The sequence below is a fragment of the Oncorhynchus kisutch genome, unplaced genomic scaffold (assembly GCF_002021735.2).
Source record: "Oncorhynchus kisutch isolate 150728-3 unplaced genomic scaffold, Okis_V2 Okis02a-Okis13b_hom, whole genome shotgun sequence".
In the NCBI taxonomy this organism is placed as follows: Eukaryota; Metazoa; Chordata; class Actinopteri; order Salmoniformes; family Salmonidae; genus Oncorhynchus; species Oncorhynchus kisutch.
Window position 1 is genome coordinate 4,495,762 of NW_022261979.1, and position 20,596 is coordinate 4,516,357.

The 20,596-nt window shown below is 46.1% G+C and overlaps 1 protein-coding gene across 1 annotated transcript in view; it reads right to left on the reverse strand.

Moving 5' to 3' along the window:
• Positions 1 to 2,152: 2,152 nt before the first annotated feature.
• The window catches only part of LOC109877995 (MAGUK p55 subfamily member 6), a 36,085-nt gene continuing 17,641 nt past the window's right edge, over positions 2,153 to 20,596 (reverse strand). Inside the window, exons 5-13 of the mRNA XM_031812014.1 lie at positions 20,342 to 20,488; positions 19,779 to 20,006; positions 13,701 to 13,832; positions 10,259 to 10,355; positions 10,027 to 10,098; positions 8,167 to 8,328; positions 7,506 to 7,708; positions 6,573 to 6,701; positions 2,153 to 5,838 (exon numbers count right to left, since the gene is read on the reverse strand). Coding sequence (XP_031667874.1) covers positions 5,662 to 5,838; positions 6,573 to 6,701; positions 7,506 to 7,708; positions 8,167 to 8,328; positions 10,027 to 10,098; positions 10,259 to 10,355; positions 13,701 to 13,832; positions 19,779 to 20,006; positions 20,342 to 20,488 — 1,347 coding nt within the window. The 3' untranslated portion in view covers positions 2,153 to 5,661. The remainder of the gene's footprint in view (positions 5,839 to 6,572; positions 6,702 to 7,505; positions 7,709 to 8,166; positions 8,329 to 10,026; positions 10,099 to 10,258; positions 10,356 to 13,700; positions 13,833 to 19,778; positions 20,007 to 20,341; positions 20,489 to 20,596) is intronic.

The following is a 20,596-nucleotide window of genomic DNA, read 5'->3' on the forward strand; positions in this document are numbered from 1 at the left end:
GCAGCATTCCAGCGTGATTTAAATGTAAAGGCAATGATCCTGTTTTATCAGAGAATGCATTGATGGTAAGCACTGAACATGTCCTTACATTCTACTGTGTAATATAACTCTTCAGTGATACAGACGGAAGAACTTTAATTCCACCGTTCTTTGTTGACCTTTTCTCCTGCGTGGCAAGTTACAAGGACGGCCCTCATTTCATTATGCTCTTTTTCTGTCAGGATACTAAAACTTTACACTTTTTTAATATATATTTTTTTACCTTTATTTAACTAGGCAGGTCAGTTAGGAACAAATTCTTATTTTCAATGACTGCCTAGTGGGCAAATGCTCACCTTCGATGGCCACTGACACGCTGGAGAAGTGTGCTCTTCAGGGATGAATCAGTGGGTTAACTGCCTTGTTCAGGGGCAGAATGACAGATTTATACCTTGTCAGCTCGGGGGTTTGAACTTGCAACCTTCCGGTTACTAGTCCAACTCTCTAACCACTAGGCTACCCTGCCACCCCATTATACTGATGTTTCCCATCTACAACAGCTGGAGCACATACGGACATCTAGGTGCTTTCCGCAGGTCCTGGAGTTGTAGGAAAAACTCCTGGAAAACGCTGCTCACCACTGCTCCCAGGGTCACAACGTTATAAATCACCTGGGAGCCTGAGCAGCAGTGGTAGGATTTTCCTTTCCGTTTTACTGGTGTTTACCACGCCATATATTCAGGTCACTCTACATAAGTGTTGGCTAAATGACAGTACATTTAAATGTAAAAATGGCAATGATTGGACAGTTGGTTGACTCTACTGGCTTTAGAAAAGTAGGGAGTAGTTTTGGAGGAAAACAGGGGGTCTGGTAACATGGTACTGTATGGACCAAACATCAATTATGCTTTTCAGGGAAAATGGCCTCCAGCAAAGCTACACTGAACAAAAATATAAACAATAATTTCAAAGATTTTACCGAGTTCATATAAGGAAATCGTTCAATTGAAATAAATTCATTAGGACCTAATCTATAGATTTCACGACTGGGAATACAGATATGAATCTGTTGGTCACAGATACCTTTTAAAAATAGAGTTGATCAGGCTGTTGATTACAGCCTGTGGAATGTTGTCCCACTTCTCTTCAATGGCTGTGTGACGTTCCTGGATATTGGCGGGAACTGGAACACACCGTCCTACACGTTGATACAGAGCATTCCAAACATGCTCAATGGGTGACATGTCTGGTGAGTATGCAGGCCATGGAAGAACTGGGACATTTTCAGCTTCCAGGAATTGTGTACAGATCCTTGGGATATGGGGCCGTGCATTATCATGCTGAAACGAGGTGATTGCGGTAGATGAATGGCACAACAATGGGCCTCAGGGTCTCATCACTGTATCTCTGTGCATTCAAAATTGCCATCGATAAAATGCAATTGTGTTAGTTGTCCATATCATATGCCTGCCCATACCATAACCTCACCGCCACCATGGGGCACTCTGTTCACATCAGCAAACCGCTCGCTCACACAAAGCCATGCAATGCTGCCTGCCATCTGCCCGGTACTGTTGAAACCGGGATTCATCCCTGAAGAGCACCCTTCTCCAGCGTGTCAGTGGCCATCGAAGGTGAGCATTTGCCCACTAAAGTCAGTCACAACACCAAACTGCAATGAGGTTGACTGAGGAGGACGAGCACGCAGATGAGCTTCCACGAGACGGTTTCTGACAGTTTGTGCAGAAATGATTCAGTTGTGCACACCTACGGTTTCATCAGCTGTTCGTTCGGGTGGCTGGTCTCAGACGATCCCGCAGGTGAAGAAGCCGGATGTGGAGGTCCTGGGATGGTGTGGTTACACGTGGGCCGCGGTTATGAGGCCGGTTCAACGTACTGACAAATTCTCTAAAACGACGTTGAAAGCAGCTTATGGTAGAGAAATAAACATTGAAAGCTCTGGTGGACATTCCTGCAGTCAGCATACCAATTGCACTCTCCCTCAAACCTTTAACACAAGGTGCACCTGTGTAATGATCATGCTGTTTAATGAGCTTCTTGATATGCCACACCTATCAGATGGATGAATTAAATTGGCAAAAAGGAGAAATGCTCACTAACAAGGATGTTAACTAATGTGCACATCATTTGAGAAATGTTTTTTGCACATGGAACATGTCTGGGATCTTTTATTTCAGCTCATGAAACCTGGGACCAAAACTTTACATGTTTGTTATAGTGTCTTCAGAAAGTATTTCTCCCCATGGACTTATTCTACACGTTTTGTTATAGCCTGGATTATATAGATGTTTTCCCCCTCACCCATCTAGACAAATACCCCATAATAAAAGTGAAAACATGGTTTGTTATAGCCTGGATTATATAGATGTTTTCCCCCCCTCACCCATCTAGACAAATACCCCATAATAAAAGTGAAAACATGGTTTGTTATAGCCTGGATTATATAGATGTTTTCCCCCCTCACCCATCTAGACAAATACCCCATAATAAAAGTGAAAACATGGTTTGTTATAGCCTGGATTATATAGATGTTTTCCCCCCTCACCCATCTAGACAAATACCCCATAATAAAAGTGAAAACATGGTTTGTTATAGCCTGGATTATATAGATGTTTTCCCCCCTCACCCATCTAGACAAATACCCCATAATAAAAGTGAAAACATGGTTTGTTATAGCCTGGATTATATAGATGTTTTCCCCCTCACCCATCTAGACACAAATACCCCATAATAAAAGTGAAAACATGGTTTCAAATTTACTTAAATGAAATATATATATATAATTTACATGAGTTTTCACACCCGAGTCACTATTTTGTAGAAGCACCTTTGACAGTGATTACAGGTGTTTCTGGGTAAGTCTTAAGCACTTTCCACACCTGGATAGTGCAACATCTGCACATTATTTTCTAAATTCTTCAAGCTCTGTCAAATTGGTTGTTAATCATTGCTAGACCGTTTTCAGGTATTGCCATAGATTTAAGTTAAAATTGTAACTTGGCCACTGTCTTGGTAGGCTTGCCATAAAGGGGTTGAATTCTTATTGACTCTATAGACATTTCAGCTTTTAATTTTTAGTTAATTTCTAAAAATAAACAATTCCACTTTGACATGATGGGGTGTTATGTGCTGGCCAGTGATGCAATCTGAATGTAAATAAACAACCAATTCATGCTGTAACAACAAAATGTGAAAAGTTGAGGGTTGTGAATGCTTCCTGAAGGCACTGTAACTACCGACATTTAATGAACTAAGCCAAATGGTTGTTTCTATTGACTAATATGGGAGACAATTACACCGTTGAAATATGATTTGTTTAAATAAACAAATGTACCCTTCTGTGAAATAAATTAAGGCACATTTTTTTTTTACACACTCTGGATATGATAGATATGACCTGAGATAAGTACAAGTTGTAAAAAAAAAAGAGTCTATTTATTTGACACATCTGAAAAATACAATGTTTTGCTCTGTTGAAATTGTAAAATATATAACTTTAAAGTAGATATGGCAGTTGGTTAAGTTTCAGTAATATCACAAAGGGATAGTTCTCAGATGCAGTACGCTGTCAAGGTCCAGTATCCTGGAAGTATTATTCCAACATTAAACACAGCACCATACAGAGACATGTACTGACAGAGTACTGACCCAACTGGGAGACCGTCCGCTGACGATACAATGGAATTAAAAGTAGACTCCTCGAGATGACGTTGCAACGAAGATAGAGATGAAGTGAGATACAGTCACACAAAGCATGTACACTTCATACTGTAACAACGTGGTAGCTACGGGACCAAAACAGCGGAGTAGCTTAACCTCGCGCTTCACGCTGCTACAACGTGGTAGCTACTGGACCAAAACAGCGGAGTAGTTTAACCTCGCGCTTCACGCTGCTACAACGTGGTAGCTACTGGACCAAAACAGCGGAGTAGTTTAACCTCGCGCTTCACGCTGCTACAACGTGGTAGCTACTGGACCAAAACAGCGTAGTAGTTTAACCTCGCGCTTCACGCTGCTACAACGTGGTAGCTACTGGACCAAAACAGCGGAGTAGTTTAACCTCGCGCTTCACGCTGCTACAACGTGATAGCTACTGGACCAAAACAGCGTAGTAGTTTAACCTCGCGCTTCACGCTGCTACAACGTGGTAGCTACAGGACCAAAACAGCGTAGTAGTTTAACCTCGCGCTTCACGCTGCTACAACGTGGTAGCTACTGGACCAAAACAGCGGAGTAGTTTAACCTCGCGCTTCACGCTGCTACAACGTGGTAGCTACTGGACCAAAACAGCGGAGTAGTTTAACCTCGTGGTCCATGCTCCCTAGTTGTGGAGGAAATTGATCCACTAAGTGTTAACTAGGCGGGGCTAGGCAGGGTGGGGCTAGGTGAGGCTAGGCAGGGTGGTGTTAACTTTGTGCAATGACATCTCGCTGAGTCAGCCTTTAATGAAACCATTCACAATCTCGTAACACAGAAAGCGGCGTAACAAGGGGGGGGGGGGGGTGATTGTATAGCCTACATTATGGTCTCATCCAAGAAACAGCAACAAAGACCTTTATATCACAGATGTGGTGTGATATTACCACCTCTCTCTCAGCCCTTAGTCTGCCTTAAAGAGAGAACACGGCTGTTATTCTACATGGAGGGTTCAGAGATGATGTGAGACCGGTTGTGCGTTCCAAATGGCACCCTATTCTCTATGTTGTGCACTACTTTTGACCAGGGCTGATAAGGCTCCGGTGAAAGTAGTGCACTATATAAGGAACAGGGTGCCATTTGGGACAAAACGCCAGGAGATGAAGTATTTAATGCAATGTAAACTGAGAAGACTATTAACACACTGAGGTATCGTCACAAAGCAAGCCCTCTTCACATCTCCTTTCAGAATAAATACACTTGTATTATTGTTCTAATCGTTATGAGAAATATTGTAGTAGTTGTGAGCAACAAACAGTGATAAAATAAAACATTAAATATTTTTTAAATATCCTCAAATCCATGATTTTGTTTCTCGTTCCATATCCATATGAACAGAAAGGTAGTCAAGTTAAAGTTAGAAAACTATGTTCAATAAATAAAGTTATTCTTGTGTATTGTGAACATTGGTTCTATTCCGAATGGCTCCCTACTCCCTATGTAGTGCTGGTCAGAAGTAGTGTACTACATAGGGAATAGGGTGCTATTTTGGACATATCCAGAGAGTTGCATAGTGTACAGATGGGGCCTGTGGTGCAGAGCAGACTGAGCCTGGAGGGGCTAGGCGGGGTGGGGCTAGGTGAGGCTAGGCAGGGTGGGGCTAGGTGAGGCTAGGCGGGGTGGGGCTAGGCTAGGTAAGGCTAGGCGGGGTGGTGCTAGACAGGGTGAGGCTAGGCTCCACTGGGGCTGCATGGTAAAGTCCCATACAAACATAAGTCTCAATGGGTCCTTAGCTCTCACATCCCTGTAGGGGTCAATTTAGGAAGTTCACTGACATTCCACTTTTCCTCAATGGGAAAAATGTGGAATTGTAGTTCATCTACTTCCTGAAATTCCAGAATTAAAATTGACCCCAACCGTGGTGGTTAGGGACAACCTCTTCCAAGTCTCCATGTGCCCCTGGGCCCAGCAGCGGGCAGCGTGTCCTCCAGCCCAGTAGGGAGCAGCCTAACCAGGCTGTGTCTCTCAGTACACCCAGCTGACAGGGACCCACTGGGGCTCAGAACACAGCTGCTCCACGGCCGCCTGCAGCTGCTCAAAGGCCTTGTCCAGGTTGTCGTTAACGATGGTCAGGTCAAAGTAGTGGCTGTAGGCCCGGCGGATCCTGGCGCTCTCATCCACCGTCTTCTTCAGATCTGTCTCCTGGGAGAGGGGAGAGGGAGAGAGAGAGGGAGAAGTGGAGGGGGAGAGAGAGAGGGAGCGGAAGAGAATGGGGAGAGAGTGGAGGGGGAGAGAGAGAGTGGAGGGGGAGAGAGAGAGTGGAGGGGGAGAGAGGGAGCAGAAGAGAATGGGGAGAGAGGGGAGGGAGAGAGAGTGGAGGGGGAGAGAGAGAGTGGAGGGGGAGAGAGAGAGTGGAGGGGGAGAGAGAGAGTGGAGGGGGAGAGAGAGAGTGGAGGGGGAGAGAGAGAGTGGAGGGGGAGAGAGAGAGTGGAGGGGGAGAGAGAGAGTGGAGGGGGAGAGAGGGAGCAGAAGAGAATGGGGAGAGAGGGAGGGAGAGAGAGTGGAGGGGGAGAGAGAGAGTGGAGGGGGAGAGAGAGAGTGGAGGGGGAGAGAGAGAGTGGAGGGGGAGAGAGAGAGTGGAGGGGGAGAGAGAGAGTGGAGGGGGAGAGAGAGAGTGGAGGGGGAGAGAGAGAGTGGAGGGGAGAGAGAGAGTGGAGGGGGAGAGAGAGAGTGGAGGGGGAGAGAGAGAGTGGAGGGGGGAGAGAGGGAGCAGAAGAGAATGGGGAGAGAGGGAGCAGAAGAGAATGGGGAGAGAGGGGAGGGAGAGAGCGAGGGAGGAGGGGGAGAGAGTGAGAGAGGTTTCCATCAGTGATTATCTTCTGAATAACTACAACACTCAGAATTGTGCACAGATCCACCAACATCCAGAGACTGACCGTGAGCAGTTTGGTGGTGAGTCCAGCGTCCACCACGGCTTTGTGCATAGCTCTTAGTGTGTCCAGTTGTGGAGCAGCAACAAACACCACAAACGGCATGAACTCTGCTGTCTTCAACTGCTTCAGCGCCTGACGACACACACACACACGACCCATCAACACATGCACGACCCATCAACACACGCACGACCCATCAACACACGCACGACCCATCAACACACGCACGACCCATCAACACACACACACACACACACACACACACGACCCATCAACACACACACACACACACACACACACACGACCCATCAACACACACACACACGACCCATCAACACACACACACACGACCCATCAACACACACACACGACCCATCAACACACACACACGACCCATCAACACACACACACACACACACACACACACACAACCCATCATACTTATTCAGGTTTTGCTTAAGACCTATGCAGCTGTCTTTATCTCAATATCAAATGATTTCTGGGTAACAAATTAGGTCCCTTTTACTGTCATTATTTTCTATCAAAATAGCCAAAAAGAAACTCCTCAGCTTCTTAGGAAAAGCAATTTCTCAAAGAACTGTCTGGGAGTGTTCTGAATGAGAGGGGAAAACTGAGAACTAGCTGTTATTGGCAGAGGTTTGGAACTCTCTTTCTTATTGGTCTATTAACTCATTTTCCACATGGTGATGTCACTAGGCAGATCAAAACTCTATCCCACAAAAACAAGCTGAAATTTCAGGCGGTCTTTTCAATCAGCTCTTACACTAAAAGGCATGATCATAATGTTCACATTACAGTATTATTCCAACCTAAGTGCGGAAATATAAGGACACAGGAAAATCTAATTTTTGACGGAACTGTACCTTTAAAATGAATAGATCCTGACTGTGTGAAATGTGTGTGTGTCAGACCTACCTGTGGGTTAACGTCCAGTATGCAGGTACGTCCTGCGTCCACCACCTCGTGGATGGAGTTCATCTTGGTTCCGTAGAGGTTTCCATCGTACTCTCCATGCTCCAGGTAGCGACGGGCCTTAATGTCTGTCTCCATCTGGGACCGAGACACAAAGCAGTACGACTGGCCGTCTCTCTCCTCCTCCCGAGCAGGCCGAGACGTGACTGGAGGGAGGTGAGGAAATGGTGGGAGGTAAGGAGAGAAAGAGGGGTGTGAGGAGAGAAAGAGGGGTGTGAGGAGAGAAAGAGGGGTGTGAGGAGAGAAAGAGGGGTGTGAGGAGAGAAAGAGGGGTGTGAGGAGAGAAAGAGGGGTGAGGGGAGAGAAAGAGGGGTGTGAGGAGAGAAAGAGGGGTGTGAGGAGAGAAAGAGGGGTGAGGAAAAATCTCATTCATCCATAGGAGACTGAAGTTTGTCTTCTGCTGTACCCCTGATACACACACACACAGGGGGGACTGGGACTCACAGGGGACAGTGGTTCCATAGAGCAGGGGGTTGATATACACACACACACACACACAGGGGGGACTGGGACTCACAGGGGACGGTGGTTCCATAGAGCAGGCGGTTGATATACACACACACACACACACACACACACACACACAGGGGGGACTGGGACTCACATGGGACGGTGGTTCCATAGATTAGGGGGTTGATGATGATCAGTCTGTTCTTCAGGCTGCGCCGGCCCACTCCCTGAGCACCAATCAGAACCAGGGTCTTCCTCTGGAATGGAGGCATCTTGGCCACCTCTTCGTAGATCTGCAGCTCGTGGCGGTCAAACTCTGGTCGTCACGACAACAGACACACTACCACCATCAGCTTAGTTTGCTCAGTAATAAAACTAACACAACTACTGAACAAAAATATAAAAATGCAATGTCAACGATTTTACTGAGTTAGTTAACAACTGTCAATTTAAATAAATTCATTAGACCCTAATTTATGGATTTCACATGACTGGGCAGGGGCACAGCCATGGTTCGGCATTGAATCACCCACTGAGGAGCCAGGCCCAGCCAATCAGAATTAGTTTTCCCCCCACAAAAAGGGCTTTATTACAGACAGAAAGACTCCTCAGTTCCATCAGCTGTCCGGGTGGCTGGTCTCAGACGATCCCGCAGGTGAAGAAGCCGGATGTGGAGGTACTAGGATGACGTGGTCCGCGTGTGAGGCCGGTTCAACGTACTGACAAATTCTCTAAAATGACGTTGAAGGTGGCTTATGGTAGAAACATGTACATTTAATTCTCTGGTGGACAGTCCTGCAGTTAGAATGCAAAATGCACACTCCCTCAAAACTGGAGACATCTGTGACATTGTGTTGTGTGACAAAACTAAACATTTTAGAGTGTTCTTTTGTCCCCAACACAAGGTGCACCCGAGTACTGATCATGCTATTTAATCAGCTTCTTGATATGCCACAACTGTCAAGTGGATGGATTATCTTGGCAAAGGAGAAATGCTCACTAACAGGGATGTAAACAAATTGGTGAAAAACATTTGAGAGAAATAAGCTTTTTGTCTGTATGGAACATTTCTGAGATCTTTTCTTTCAGCTCATGAAACCAACACATTACACGTTGAGTTTATATTTGTGTTCAGTAATAGACACAGTCATGTATACTACAGTTATATACACAGTGTTCAAAACATTAAAGAACACCTTCCTACTATTGAGTTGATTTAACAAGTGACACTTGGTCAGTATATGTCATGGAAAGAGCAGGTGTTCCTAATGTTTTGAACACTCGGTGTAGAGCCCACAATAGATGGAAAAATGAACCTACTCCACACACACGTATTAGTTAGGCTCTACTGTAGTACACTTTTATATCACTGAAATATTAAATGAATGTCTGCCAATAATGAGAGATAAGAGGTATTATCCAGCTGCTCTTTGCTTCGATATGCATTAGGAGATGGCTCTGGTCAACAACATGTTACTGATAGCAACACCCACAGGGTGAACTGAAGCCCTTTAGAGCAGGATCAGAGAGGTCTAACGGCTGGATCAGAGAGGTCTAACGGCTGGATCAGAGAGGTCTAACGGCTGGATCAGAGAGGTCTAACGGCTGGATCAGAGAGGTCTAACGGCTGGATCAGAGAGGTCTAACGGCTGGATCAGAGAGGTCTAACGGCTGGATCAGAGAGGTCTAACGGCTGGATCAGAGAGGTCTAACGGCTGGATCAGAGAGGTCTAACGGCTGGATCAGAGAGGTCTAACGGCTGGATCAGAGAGGTCTAACGGCTGGATCAGAGAGGTCTAACGGCTGGATCAGAGAGGTCTAACGGCTGGATCAGAGAGGTCTAACGGCTGGATCAGAGAGGTCTAACGGCTGGATCAGAGAGGTCTAACGGCTGGATCAGAGAGGTCTAACAGCTGGATCAGAGAGGTCTAACGGCTGGATCAGAGAGGTCTAACGGCTGGATCAGAGAGGTCTAACAGAAGGATCAGAGAGGTCTAATGGCTGCTGAACTCACCTGCATTCTTGGACATCAGGTACATCATCTTCTTCTTCTTCTTCTTTCCTGTTAGTGTCCCACAGAGAACACCTGGGAGGAACAACACACATTAAAAGTTCACTGAACCACAAGATGGCACCAGAGTAAACATATTTCCTAAGTACGTCTGAGTTGTGGACACAAGTAGAGGGGAAGTAGAGGAAGCATTTTTCAAAACACCCAATGTCACTTTACATAGTCAGAAATGTACCTGATCCATTCCATTCTCTCCTCACAAAGGCCTTCCTCTTCTCCTCTAAGAACTGACTGGGGATCAGTCCTGTGGCTCCTCCCACAATGTTGACTGCCTGGGGGACAGGATGTGAGGTCAGAGACATGCTACTTCCTGTTTCTCTTGCTCTACTCTTAAGGATCAGTTATTGTTTTGTAAATTAAAGTCAGAAATGGAATCCTAGCCCCTACTCCATTAGGGTGGTCAGGGCCGGGTGGTTAGGACAGCTGGAAGCAATAGGATTAAATGTAGTGACGCACCGATATTACATTTTTGGCCGATATCCGATATCTTCCTTGCCAAAAAAAACAATACCGACCCCCCCCCCCCCAAAACATTTTTTTTGTTGTTGTCCTTTTAAACGTTCTAGTACAGTTAAATAGTTAACACACACATATGGATGCAGCGGTCTAAGGCACTGCATCTCAGTGCAAGAGGCATCACTACAGTCCCTGGTTTGAATCCAGGCTGTATCACATCCAGCCGTGATTGGGAGTCCCATAGGGTGGGGCACAACTGTCCCAGCGTCGTCCAGGTTTGGCCGGGGGTAGGCTGTCATTGTAAATAAGAATTTGTTCTTAACTGATTTGCCCAGTTAAATAAAAGGTTATACACACACCAAAAAGTTATTTTGTTGGCATTTACACACGTCCCCATTACCAGTAAAACATAATCAAAACATTCATTTCACTTACTTGCTGTGCTGTTAAGTTTCATTCTCAACCAGGATTTCTATGGAACGCGGTTTGGGTCTTTGCGTGTCAAAAAAGTTACACGTCAAATAAAAACAATTTGACGTGTCATATAAGCTTGTTGACCAATCAGGATATGACTGCATGTCACATAATAATCGATCTCGTTCATTCATTTTTTTTTAAACGTAGTTATTACACTAATCACTCGTATTTTAAATGTCACAACGATCCATCGATACGTATGCTATGATGCTGGTAAAGTTGCTAGCTAGCTCATAGATGCAAACAATGTTCTTCCCCAAAAACACATCTGTTTCAGTAGCTATAGTTACCTGGCTAACTATATAGCTAGGTGTCATCATCTAAAATAACCCTAATTTATAAGACAGTTCTTATTTGATTAATGGTGGTTGGACCCATCTATGTGAAGCTAGCCACAATAAGGATTAGCCAAAATAGTGGACTTTGCGGTTAGCCTTCAAAATAAAAGTATGCCATTGACAGTGATGCAAATTAATACAAATAGTATAATTATGGCAGTTTAATAGATCATGCTAAATGAGGTTGGAATGTTATATAAAATCAACAAAAGACAATTTGTTAATTTGACAAAAGCTTTTGAAACTACACTGGATGTAATAGGGTAGCCTAGTGGTTAGAGCGTTGGACTAGTAACCGAAAGGTTGCAAGTTCGAATCCCTGAGCTGACAAGGTACAAATCTGTCGTTCTGCTCCTGAACAGGCAGTTAACCCACTGTTCCTAGGGCATCATTGAAAATAAGAATGTGTTCTTAACTGACTTGCCTAGTTAAATAAAAAATGAATAAAATACTTTAGAATTGCATTGTGGGCATACTTATTTCACTGTACAGCCTTACCAATGGATTGTGGATCAATGACATGGTGCATCAGTCTACCCAGTGACGCCCAGAGAACATTAGCGTTGTAGCTCTCATTGCGGGACTCTGAAACAACTGTGAATTGAGCCACATTTATTGTCAACCTATACTGTGTGGATGTTTTGGAGTCTGATAACTGAGGAGGACATTGGGAAAAAATATATTGGGTATTGAGTAGACTGATACCCCATTTCATTGATCCTCAATCCTTAGGTAAAACTGTACAGTGCAATATGAATGTCAACACACACAATAGGCTGACTGGGGAGGTGATTTCACACAGTCACAGTCCCGCGATAAGAGCTACAACGCTAATATTTGCATAAACTCTTCACAGTTGTGTTCTGTGGGTGTCACAGAGTAGACTGATACCCCATTTCATTGCTCCACATTCCAATCTTGTTTAACATTATCTACGTAGTTGAAATATGGCATGATTCCACCAATTGTAACCTTCTGCATCACTTTCAAATAGGTACTTTTATTTTGAAGGCAAACCGCAAATTCCTCTATTGTTCCTAATCCTTATTGCGGCAAGCTTCACCAGAAATAACCCGGTCCCGTTGAGACTCACTAGCCAGATGAAGCTAGCTGGCTGCTTATAATATAGCTATGGGAAACAAGGTTAAGTAGCTGGCTAGCTATTTATGTTCATGAACTGAAGTTCAATTTCAATAGGGGAACAACAAGAGACCACCTAGCTAATACTTAATCACAAGGATTGCTCAAACATTGCTAAGAATAGTGAAAATGACGGCAGGTTCTACTGGTCATTGTTTTCAGGCTGGTTGTATTGGTGCTAGCTTGGTACCAAGCTAAAGCTAGCTGCCCCAGAAGTTGGGGTCGAACAAATGATGCTTTATTACCAACGTGGTATTGTAAACACATCGTTCGTGGCCGGTGTTTGCAGACTTCTTGTACAGATTTGACAGTGCTACTGATAGTAGTAGTGGTGGTGCTTGGCTTGTAAACTCAGAACCTTGTACAGCTTTGACAGTGCTACTGATAGTAGTGGTGGTGCTTGGCTTGTAAACTCAGAACCCTGTACAGATTTGACAGTGCTACTGATAGTAGTGGTGGTGCTTGGCTTGTAAACTCAGAACCGTGTACAGCTTTGACAGTGCTACTGATAGTAGTGGTGGTGCTTGGCTTGTAAACTCAGAACACACAACATTCTCCAATAGAACGCTGTTATTTTACATGGCAAATTAAAAGCTTATTTAACACATCAAATAGTGTTATTATCAAATAGTGTTATTTGACATGTATCTTATTTGACACGCAAAGACCCAAACGGTGTTCCATAGCATGTGGTGAAGCTATGACTGTGCAACATCTGAACAACAGCACACTTGGTAGTGTGTACCGGTGCTCCAGCAGTCGGTGAAAGCCAACATCACCCACGACAGAGAATGGTTGATTGTCAAGGGCAATGAATTCCATTATCTTGCCACTAATGGATTTCACCTTTGAGTGGTCTCTAAACTAGACATCGGGCCGATACCGATGGTGGCATTTTTTAGCTAATATCATCCGATTCCGATATATCGTGCATCCCTAATTAAAAGTTCCACCTAGCGAATCAAAAGAAGGCAAGATGGAACACGGACCTACTACCATATTGCTTACACTGTATCTCTCCATCCAGTTGTTTCAGATCAAGTGCCTAGGGGTGAATGTGGGAAAGTCATTCAACCCTGAGTCTATGAGAACGTTCCTCTGAAAGTAGTAGCAGAGCCATATAGTTGAGCAGTAAGGCATGAGGACCTGTGGATTACGGATGAATAACACACAGCTAAGGGCTGTTCTGTGGTCAGCAGTACCTACCTGCCACCAGTTAGGGTCCTCTCTGTTGACAATGTGCAAAACATCTCCTTTAGAGAAGGCCAGGCCAGCCTCCTTACAGGGGATCAGGTTGTCTGTGGCTGGGCTGTAGTTAAAGTGGGGTTTCAGATGCACCTAGAAAACAAGGTCTGTGTTACCATAGTTACAGCTTCAGGTAGAAAAAAGGAAATAGGAGGGGTGTTTAACAACGACATCTTCAGATTGTAAATCACCAACAGCCCAACGCTCTACAGTCTGTACTGTGAGAATCTACAGAGAGAAACAAACAATCTACAGGACCGTATCTCTCCAGGAACAGGGTTGGAGAGCCCTGCCCTACGGGACCGTATCTCTCCAGGAACAGGGTTGGAGAGCCCTGCCCTACGGGACCGTATCTCTCCAGGAACAGGGTTGGAGAGCCCTGCCCTACGGGACCGTATCTCTCCAGGAACAGGGTTGGAGAGCCCTGCCCTACGGGACCGTATCTCTCCAGGAACAGGGTTGGAGAGCCCTGCCCTACGGGACCGTATCTCTCCAGGAACAGGGTTGGAGAGCCCTGCCCTACGGGACCGTATCTCTCCAGGAACAGGGTTGGAGAGCCCTGCCCTACGGGACCGTATCTCTCCAGGAACAGGGTTGGAGAGCCCTGCCCTACGGGACCGTATCTCTCCAGGAACAGGGTTGGAGAGCCCTGCCCTACGGGACCGTATCTCTCCAGGAACAGGGTTGGAGAGCCCTGTCCTACGGGACCGCATCTCTCCAGGAACAGGGTTGGAGAGCCCTGTCATACGGGACTGCATCTCTCCAGGACCAGGGTTGGAGAGCCCTGCCCTACGGGACTGCATCTCTCCAGGACCAGGGTTGGAGAGCCCTGTCCTACAGGACTGCATCTCTCCAGGAACAGGGTTGGAGAGCCCTGCATCTCTCCAGGAACAGGGTTGGAGAGCCCTGCCCTACAGGACTGCATCTCTCCAGGAACAGGGTTGGAGAGCCCTGCATCTCTCCAGGAACAGGGTTGGAGAGCCCTGCCCTACAGGACTGCATCTCTCCAGGAACAGGGTTGGAGAGCCCTGCCCTACAGGACTGCATCTCTCCAGGAACAGGGTTGGAGAGCCCTGCCCTACAGGACTGCATCTCTCCAGGAACAGGGTTGGAGAGCCCTGTCCTACATAAGGCCCCTGATCAGCTGTCCTTTCCTTTACTCCTCTTCATCCCCCAGATAGTATGAAAGAGAAAGAAAGCCTCTCTCCCTCCTCCTCCTCCTTGCTCTTCCTCCCTCCCTCTCTTCCTCCTCTCCCTCCCTCTCCTCAGTGCCCCAGTTATCCCATGAAGTGTATTAATAGGACCAGTGTGTCCCAGGCAGGGTAACAGTTCCAGCTGCGTGCCCTGTCATTCTGGGTTAGGACCAGGTCAACCCCGTCTCCCCCTCAACCACCCTGACAGGTACAAGAACACAGTGACGGAAAAAGTCAAAGATAACTTCATAGAAAATGACTCAAGTAAAAGTCACCCAGTAAAATTCTACTTGAGTAAAAGTCAAAGTGTTTGGTTATAAATATGTATCAAAATGAAATGTAATTGTTAAAATATACTTAAGTATCAAAATGTAAAAGTATAAATAATTTCAAATGATTTTTTACTATAGAAAAGCAGACAGCACCATGTTCTTGTTCTGTAAATGTACAGCTAGCCAGGGGCACTCCAACACTCAGACATTATTACAGCTAGCCAGGGGCACTCCAACACTCAGACATTATTACAGCTAGCCAGGGGCACTCCAACACTCAGACATTATTACAGCTAGCCAGGGGCACTCCAACACTCAGACATTATTACAGCTAGCCAGGGGCACACTCCAACACTCAGACATTATTACAGCTAGCCAGGGGCACTCCAACACTCAGACATTATTACAGCTAGCCAGGGGCACTCCAACACTCAGACATTATTACAGCTAGCCAGGGGCACTCCAACACTCAGACATTATTACAGCTAGCCAGGGGCACACTCCAACACTCAGACATTATTACAGCTAGCCAGGGGCACACTCCAACACTCAGACATTATTACAGCTAGCCAGGGGCACACTCCAACACTCAGACATTATTACAGCTAGCCAGGGGCACTCCAACACTCAGACATTATTACAGCTAGCCAGGGGCACTCCAACACTCAGACATTATTACAGCTAGCCAGGGGCACACTCCAACACTCAGACATTATTACAGCTAGCCAGGGGCACTCCAACACTCAGACATCCTTTACAAATGAAGCATTTGTGATGCGCAAGTCTGCCAGATCAGAGGCAGTTGGGAAGTGTGTGAATTTGACCTTTTTCCTGTCCTGCTAAGCATTTGAAATGTAACAAGTACTTTTTGGGTGTCAGGGGAAATGTTTGGAGTAAAAAGTACATGTTTTCTTTAAGAATGTAGTGAAGTGTCAGAAACATCAATAGTAAAGTACAGATCCCCCCAAAAAACATAATTTACACTGCAAAAGCAAAACTCCAATAGGACCAAGAGACAACTGCAGTGTATGTACTGTACACACTTCCTCTGACCTGTACAGCCCAGGTGCAGAAACAGGTTCTCAATAGGAGATAGATATTAGAAGGACCATGCCCCTAACAGTATCATTATTACAGCCTCTCTGACCTAGTGGGGAACCAGCCCTCCTCCTAATATCTAACAGTATCATTATTACAGCCTCTCTGACCTAGTGGGGAACCAGCCCTCCTCCTAATATCTAACAGTATCATTATTACAGCCTCTCTGACCTAGTGGGGAACCAGCCCTCCTCCTAATATCTAACAGTATCATTATTACAGCCTCTCTGACCTAGTGGGGAACCAGCCCTCCTCCTAATATCTAACAGTATCATTATTACAGCCCCTCTGACCTAGTGGGGAACCAGCCCTCCTCCTAATATCTAACAGTATCATTATTACAGCCCCTCTGACCTAGTGGGGAACCAGCCCTCCTCCTAATATCTAACAGTATCATTATTACAGCCCCTCTGACCTAGTGGGGAACCAGCCCTCCTCCTAATATCTAACAGTATCATTATTACAGCCTCTCTGACCTAGTGGGGAACCAGCCCTCCTCCTAATATCTAACAGTATCATTATTACAGCCTCTCTGACCTAGTGGGGAACCAGCCCTCCTCCTAATATCTAACAGTATCATTATTACAGCCCCTCTGACCTAGTGGGGAACCAGCCCTCCTCCTAATATCTAACAGTATCATTATTACAGCCCCTCTGACCTAGTGGGGAACCAGCCCTCCTCCTAATATCTAACAGTATCATTATTACAGCCTCTCTGACCTAGTGGGGAACCAGCCCTCCTCCTAATATCTAACAGTATCATTATTACAGCCTCTCTGACCTAGTGGGGAACCAGCCCTCCTCCTAATATCTAACAGTATCATTATTACAGCCTCTCTGACCTAGTGGGGAACCAGCCCTCCTCCTAATATCTAACAGTATCATTATTACAGCCCCTCTGACCTAGTGGGGAACCAGCCCTCCTCCTAATATCTAACAGTATCATTATTACAGCCCCTCTGACCTAGTGGGGAACCAGCCCTCCTCCTAATATCTAACAGTATCATTATTACAGCCTCTCTGACCTAGTGGGGAACCAGCCCTCCTCCTAATATCTAACAGTATCATTATTACAGCCCCTCTGACCTAGTGGGGAACCAGCCCTCCTCCTAATATCTAACAGTATCATTATTACAGCCCCTCTGACCTAGTGGGGAACCAGCCCTCCTCCTAATATCTAACAGTATCATTATTACAGCCCCTCTGACCTAGTGGGGAACCAGCCCTCCTCCTAATATCTAACAGTATCATTATTACAGCCCCTCTGACCTAGTGGGGAACCAGCCCTCCTCCTAATATCTAACAGTATCATTATTACAGCCTCTCTGACCTAGTGGGGAACCAGCCCTCCTCCTAATATCTAACAGTATCATTATTACAGCCCCTCTGACCTAGTGGGGAACCAGCCCTCCTCCTAATATCTAACAGTATCATTATTACAGCCTCTCTGACCTAGTGGGGAACCAGCCCTCCTCCTAATATCTAACAGTATCATTATTACAGCCTCTCTGACCTAGTGGGGAACCAGCCCTCCTCCTAATATCTAACAGTATCATTATTACAGCCTCTCTGACCTAGTGGGGAACCAGCCCTCCTCCTAATATCTAACAGTATCATTATTACAGCCCCTCTGACCTAGTGGGGAACCAGCCCTCCTCCTAATATCTAACAGTATCATTATTACAGCCTCTCTGACCTAGTGGGGAACCAGCCCTCCTCCTAATATCTAACAGTATCATTATTACAGCCCCTCTGACCTAGTGGGGAACCAGCCCTCCTCCTAATATCTAACAGTATCATTATTACAGCCCCTCTGACCTAGTGGGGAACCAGCCCTCCTCCTAATATCTAACAGTATCATTATTACAGCCTCCCTAGTGGGGAACCAGCCCTCCTCCTAATATCTAACAGTATCATTATTACAGCCTCTCTGACCTAGTGGGGAACCAGCCCTCCTCCTAATATCTAACAGTATCATTATTACAGCCCCTCTGACCTAGTGGGGAACCAGCCCTCCTCCTAATATCTAACAGTATCATTATTACAGCCCCTCTGACCTAGTGGGGAACCAGCCCTCCTCCTAATATCTAACAGTATCATTATTACAGCCCCTCTGACCTAGTGGGGAACCAGCCCTCCTCCTAATATCTAACAGTATCATTATTACAGCCTCTCTGACCTAGTGGGGAACCAGCCCTCCTCCTAATATCTAACAGTATCATTATTACAGCCTCTCTGACCTAGTGGGGAACCAGCCCTCCTCCTAATATCTAACAGTATCATTATTACAGCCTCTCTGACCTAGTGGGGAACCAGCCCTCCTCCTAATATCTAACAGTATCATTATTACAACCCCTCTGACCTAGTGGGGAACCAGCCCTCCTCCTAATATCTAACAGTATCATTATTACAGCCTCTCTGACCTAGTGGGGAACCAGCCCTCCTCCTAATATCTAACAGTATCATTATTACAGCCCCTCTGACCTAGTGGGGAACCAGCCCTCCTCCTAATATCTAACAGTATCATTATTACAGCCTCTCTGACCTAGTGGGGAACCAGCCCTCCTCCTAATATCTAACAGTATCATTATTACAGCCCCTCTGACCTAGTGGGGAACCAGCCCTCCTCCTAATATCTAACAGTATCATTATTACAGACTCTCTGACCTAGTGGGGAACCAGCCCTCCTCCTAATATCTAACAGTATCATTATTACAGCCCCTCTGACCTAGTGGGGAACCAGCCCTCCTCCTAATATCTAACAGTATCATTATTACAGCCTCTCTGACCTAGTGGGGAACCAGCCCTCCTCCTAATATCTAACAGTATCATTATTACAGCCCCTCTGACCTAGTGGGGAACCAGCCCTCCTCCTAATATCTAACAGTATCATTATTACAGCCCCTCTGACCTAGTGGGGAACCAGCCCTCCTCCTAATATCTAACAGTATCATTATTACAGCCTCTCTGACCTAGTGGGGAACCAGCCCTCCTCCTAATATCTAACAGTATCATTATTACAGCCCCTCTGACCTAGTGGGGAACCAGCCCTCCTCCTAATATCTAACAGTATCATTATTACAGCCTCTCTGACCTAGTGGGGAACCAGCCCTCCTCCTAATATCTAACAGTATCATTATTACAGCCCCTCTGACCTAGTGGGGAACCAGCCCTCCTCCTGAAGAGCTACTTGTTGGGGCAGGCTTTTGGTCCTGCCCTGCTTTAACACATCTGACTTTACTAATCGGCTGAATCACCTCAATGAACTGAATCAGGTGTGTTGCTGCAAAAACCTCGACATTCCCAAAATGTCCCTCCAAGAGGAGGATGATTAGCCACCCGTGTTGTCATTAGGATGTGAATGGAAGCTAACTGAAACTGAGGGACCTACCTGAAATCTGGCCAATAACAAACTGAATCTGGACAACAAGAAACATTTTGCTACGGTTCACTAATAAATATGCCCCTGTTCTCACCTGTGGGGGTGCTGGAGTGTCGCGGTAGCTGGGCAGGATCTTGAGGGTGACGCCCCCCTGGCAGTCCCTCAGCAGCTCCAGCAGCTCCTTGGGATCGCTCCCCACCTCGCGCCCGTTCACCTCCCTGATCACGTCGCCCGCGTGCAGCATGCCCTGCCGGTCGATCATACTGCCGTGCAGGATCCTGGCGATCACCAGCTCCCCGCGTTCCACCCTGAACGTCACGCCCTGAGGAGGAGAAGAGAAAGAGAGGGGGATTGAGAGAATGGAGAGAGAGAGTGGGGGGATTGAGAGAATGGAGAGAAAGAGAGGTTAATGCATGAGAAGGGATTTAAATATTCCATGTACCTAACCTGCTACCTACAAACTATGAACAGTCATCCAGATCTTGCAGATTGATTGGTAATGTCTGAGTCTACGTCCTAAATCGTACCCTGTTCCCTACATAGTGCACCACTATTGACCGGAGCCCGGCTATTGGTCTCTGGTCAAAAGTAGTGCACTATATAAGGAATAAGGTGCCATTGGACTCAGCAACTTAATGGACTCAGTCATTAACTCACCAGTGGTTCGCCAGCCTTCTTCTGAATGCCAATTATCCTGACGGTGTCAGTGGGCATGAGTGGGCCGGTCGCCATGGCATTACTGTTCACCTCCGACGGCATCTCATAACATTTAGCTGCCACCTTGTCATGGGCCTCAATCAGAGACTGGAGAGAGAGAGACAGAGAGAGACAGTTAGCTGCCACCTTGTCAAGGGCCTCAATCAGAGACTGGAGAGAAGAGAGAGACAGTTAGCTGCCACCTTGTCAAGGGCC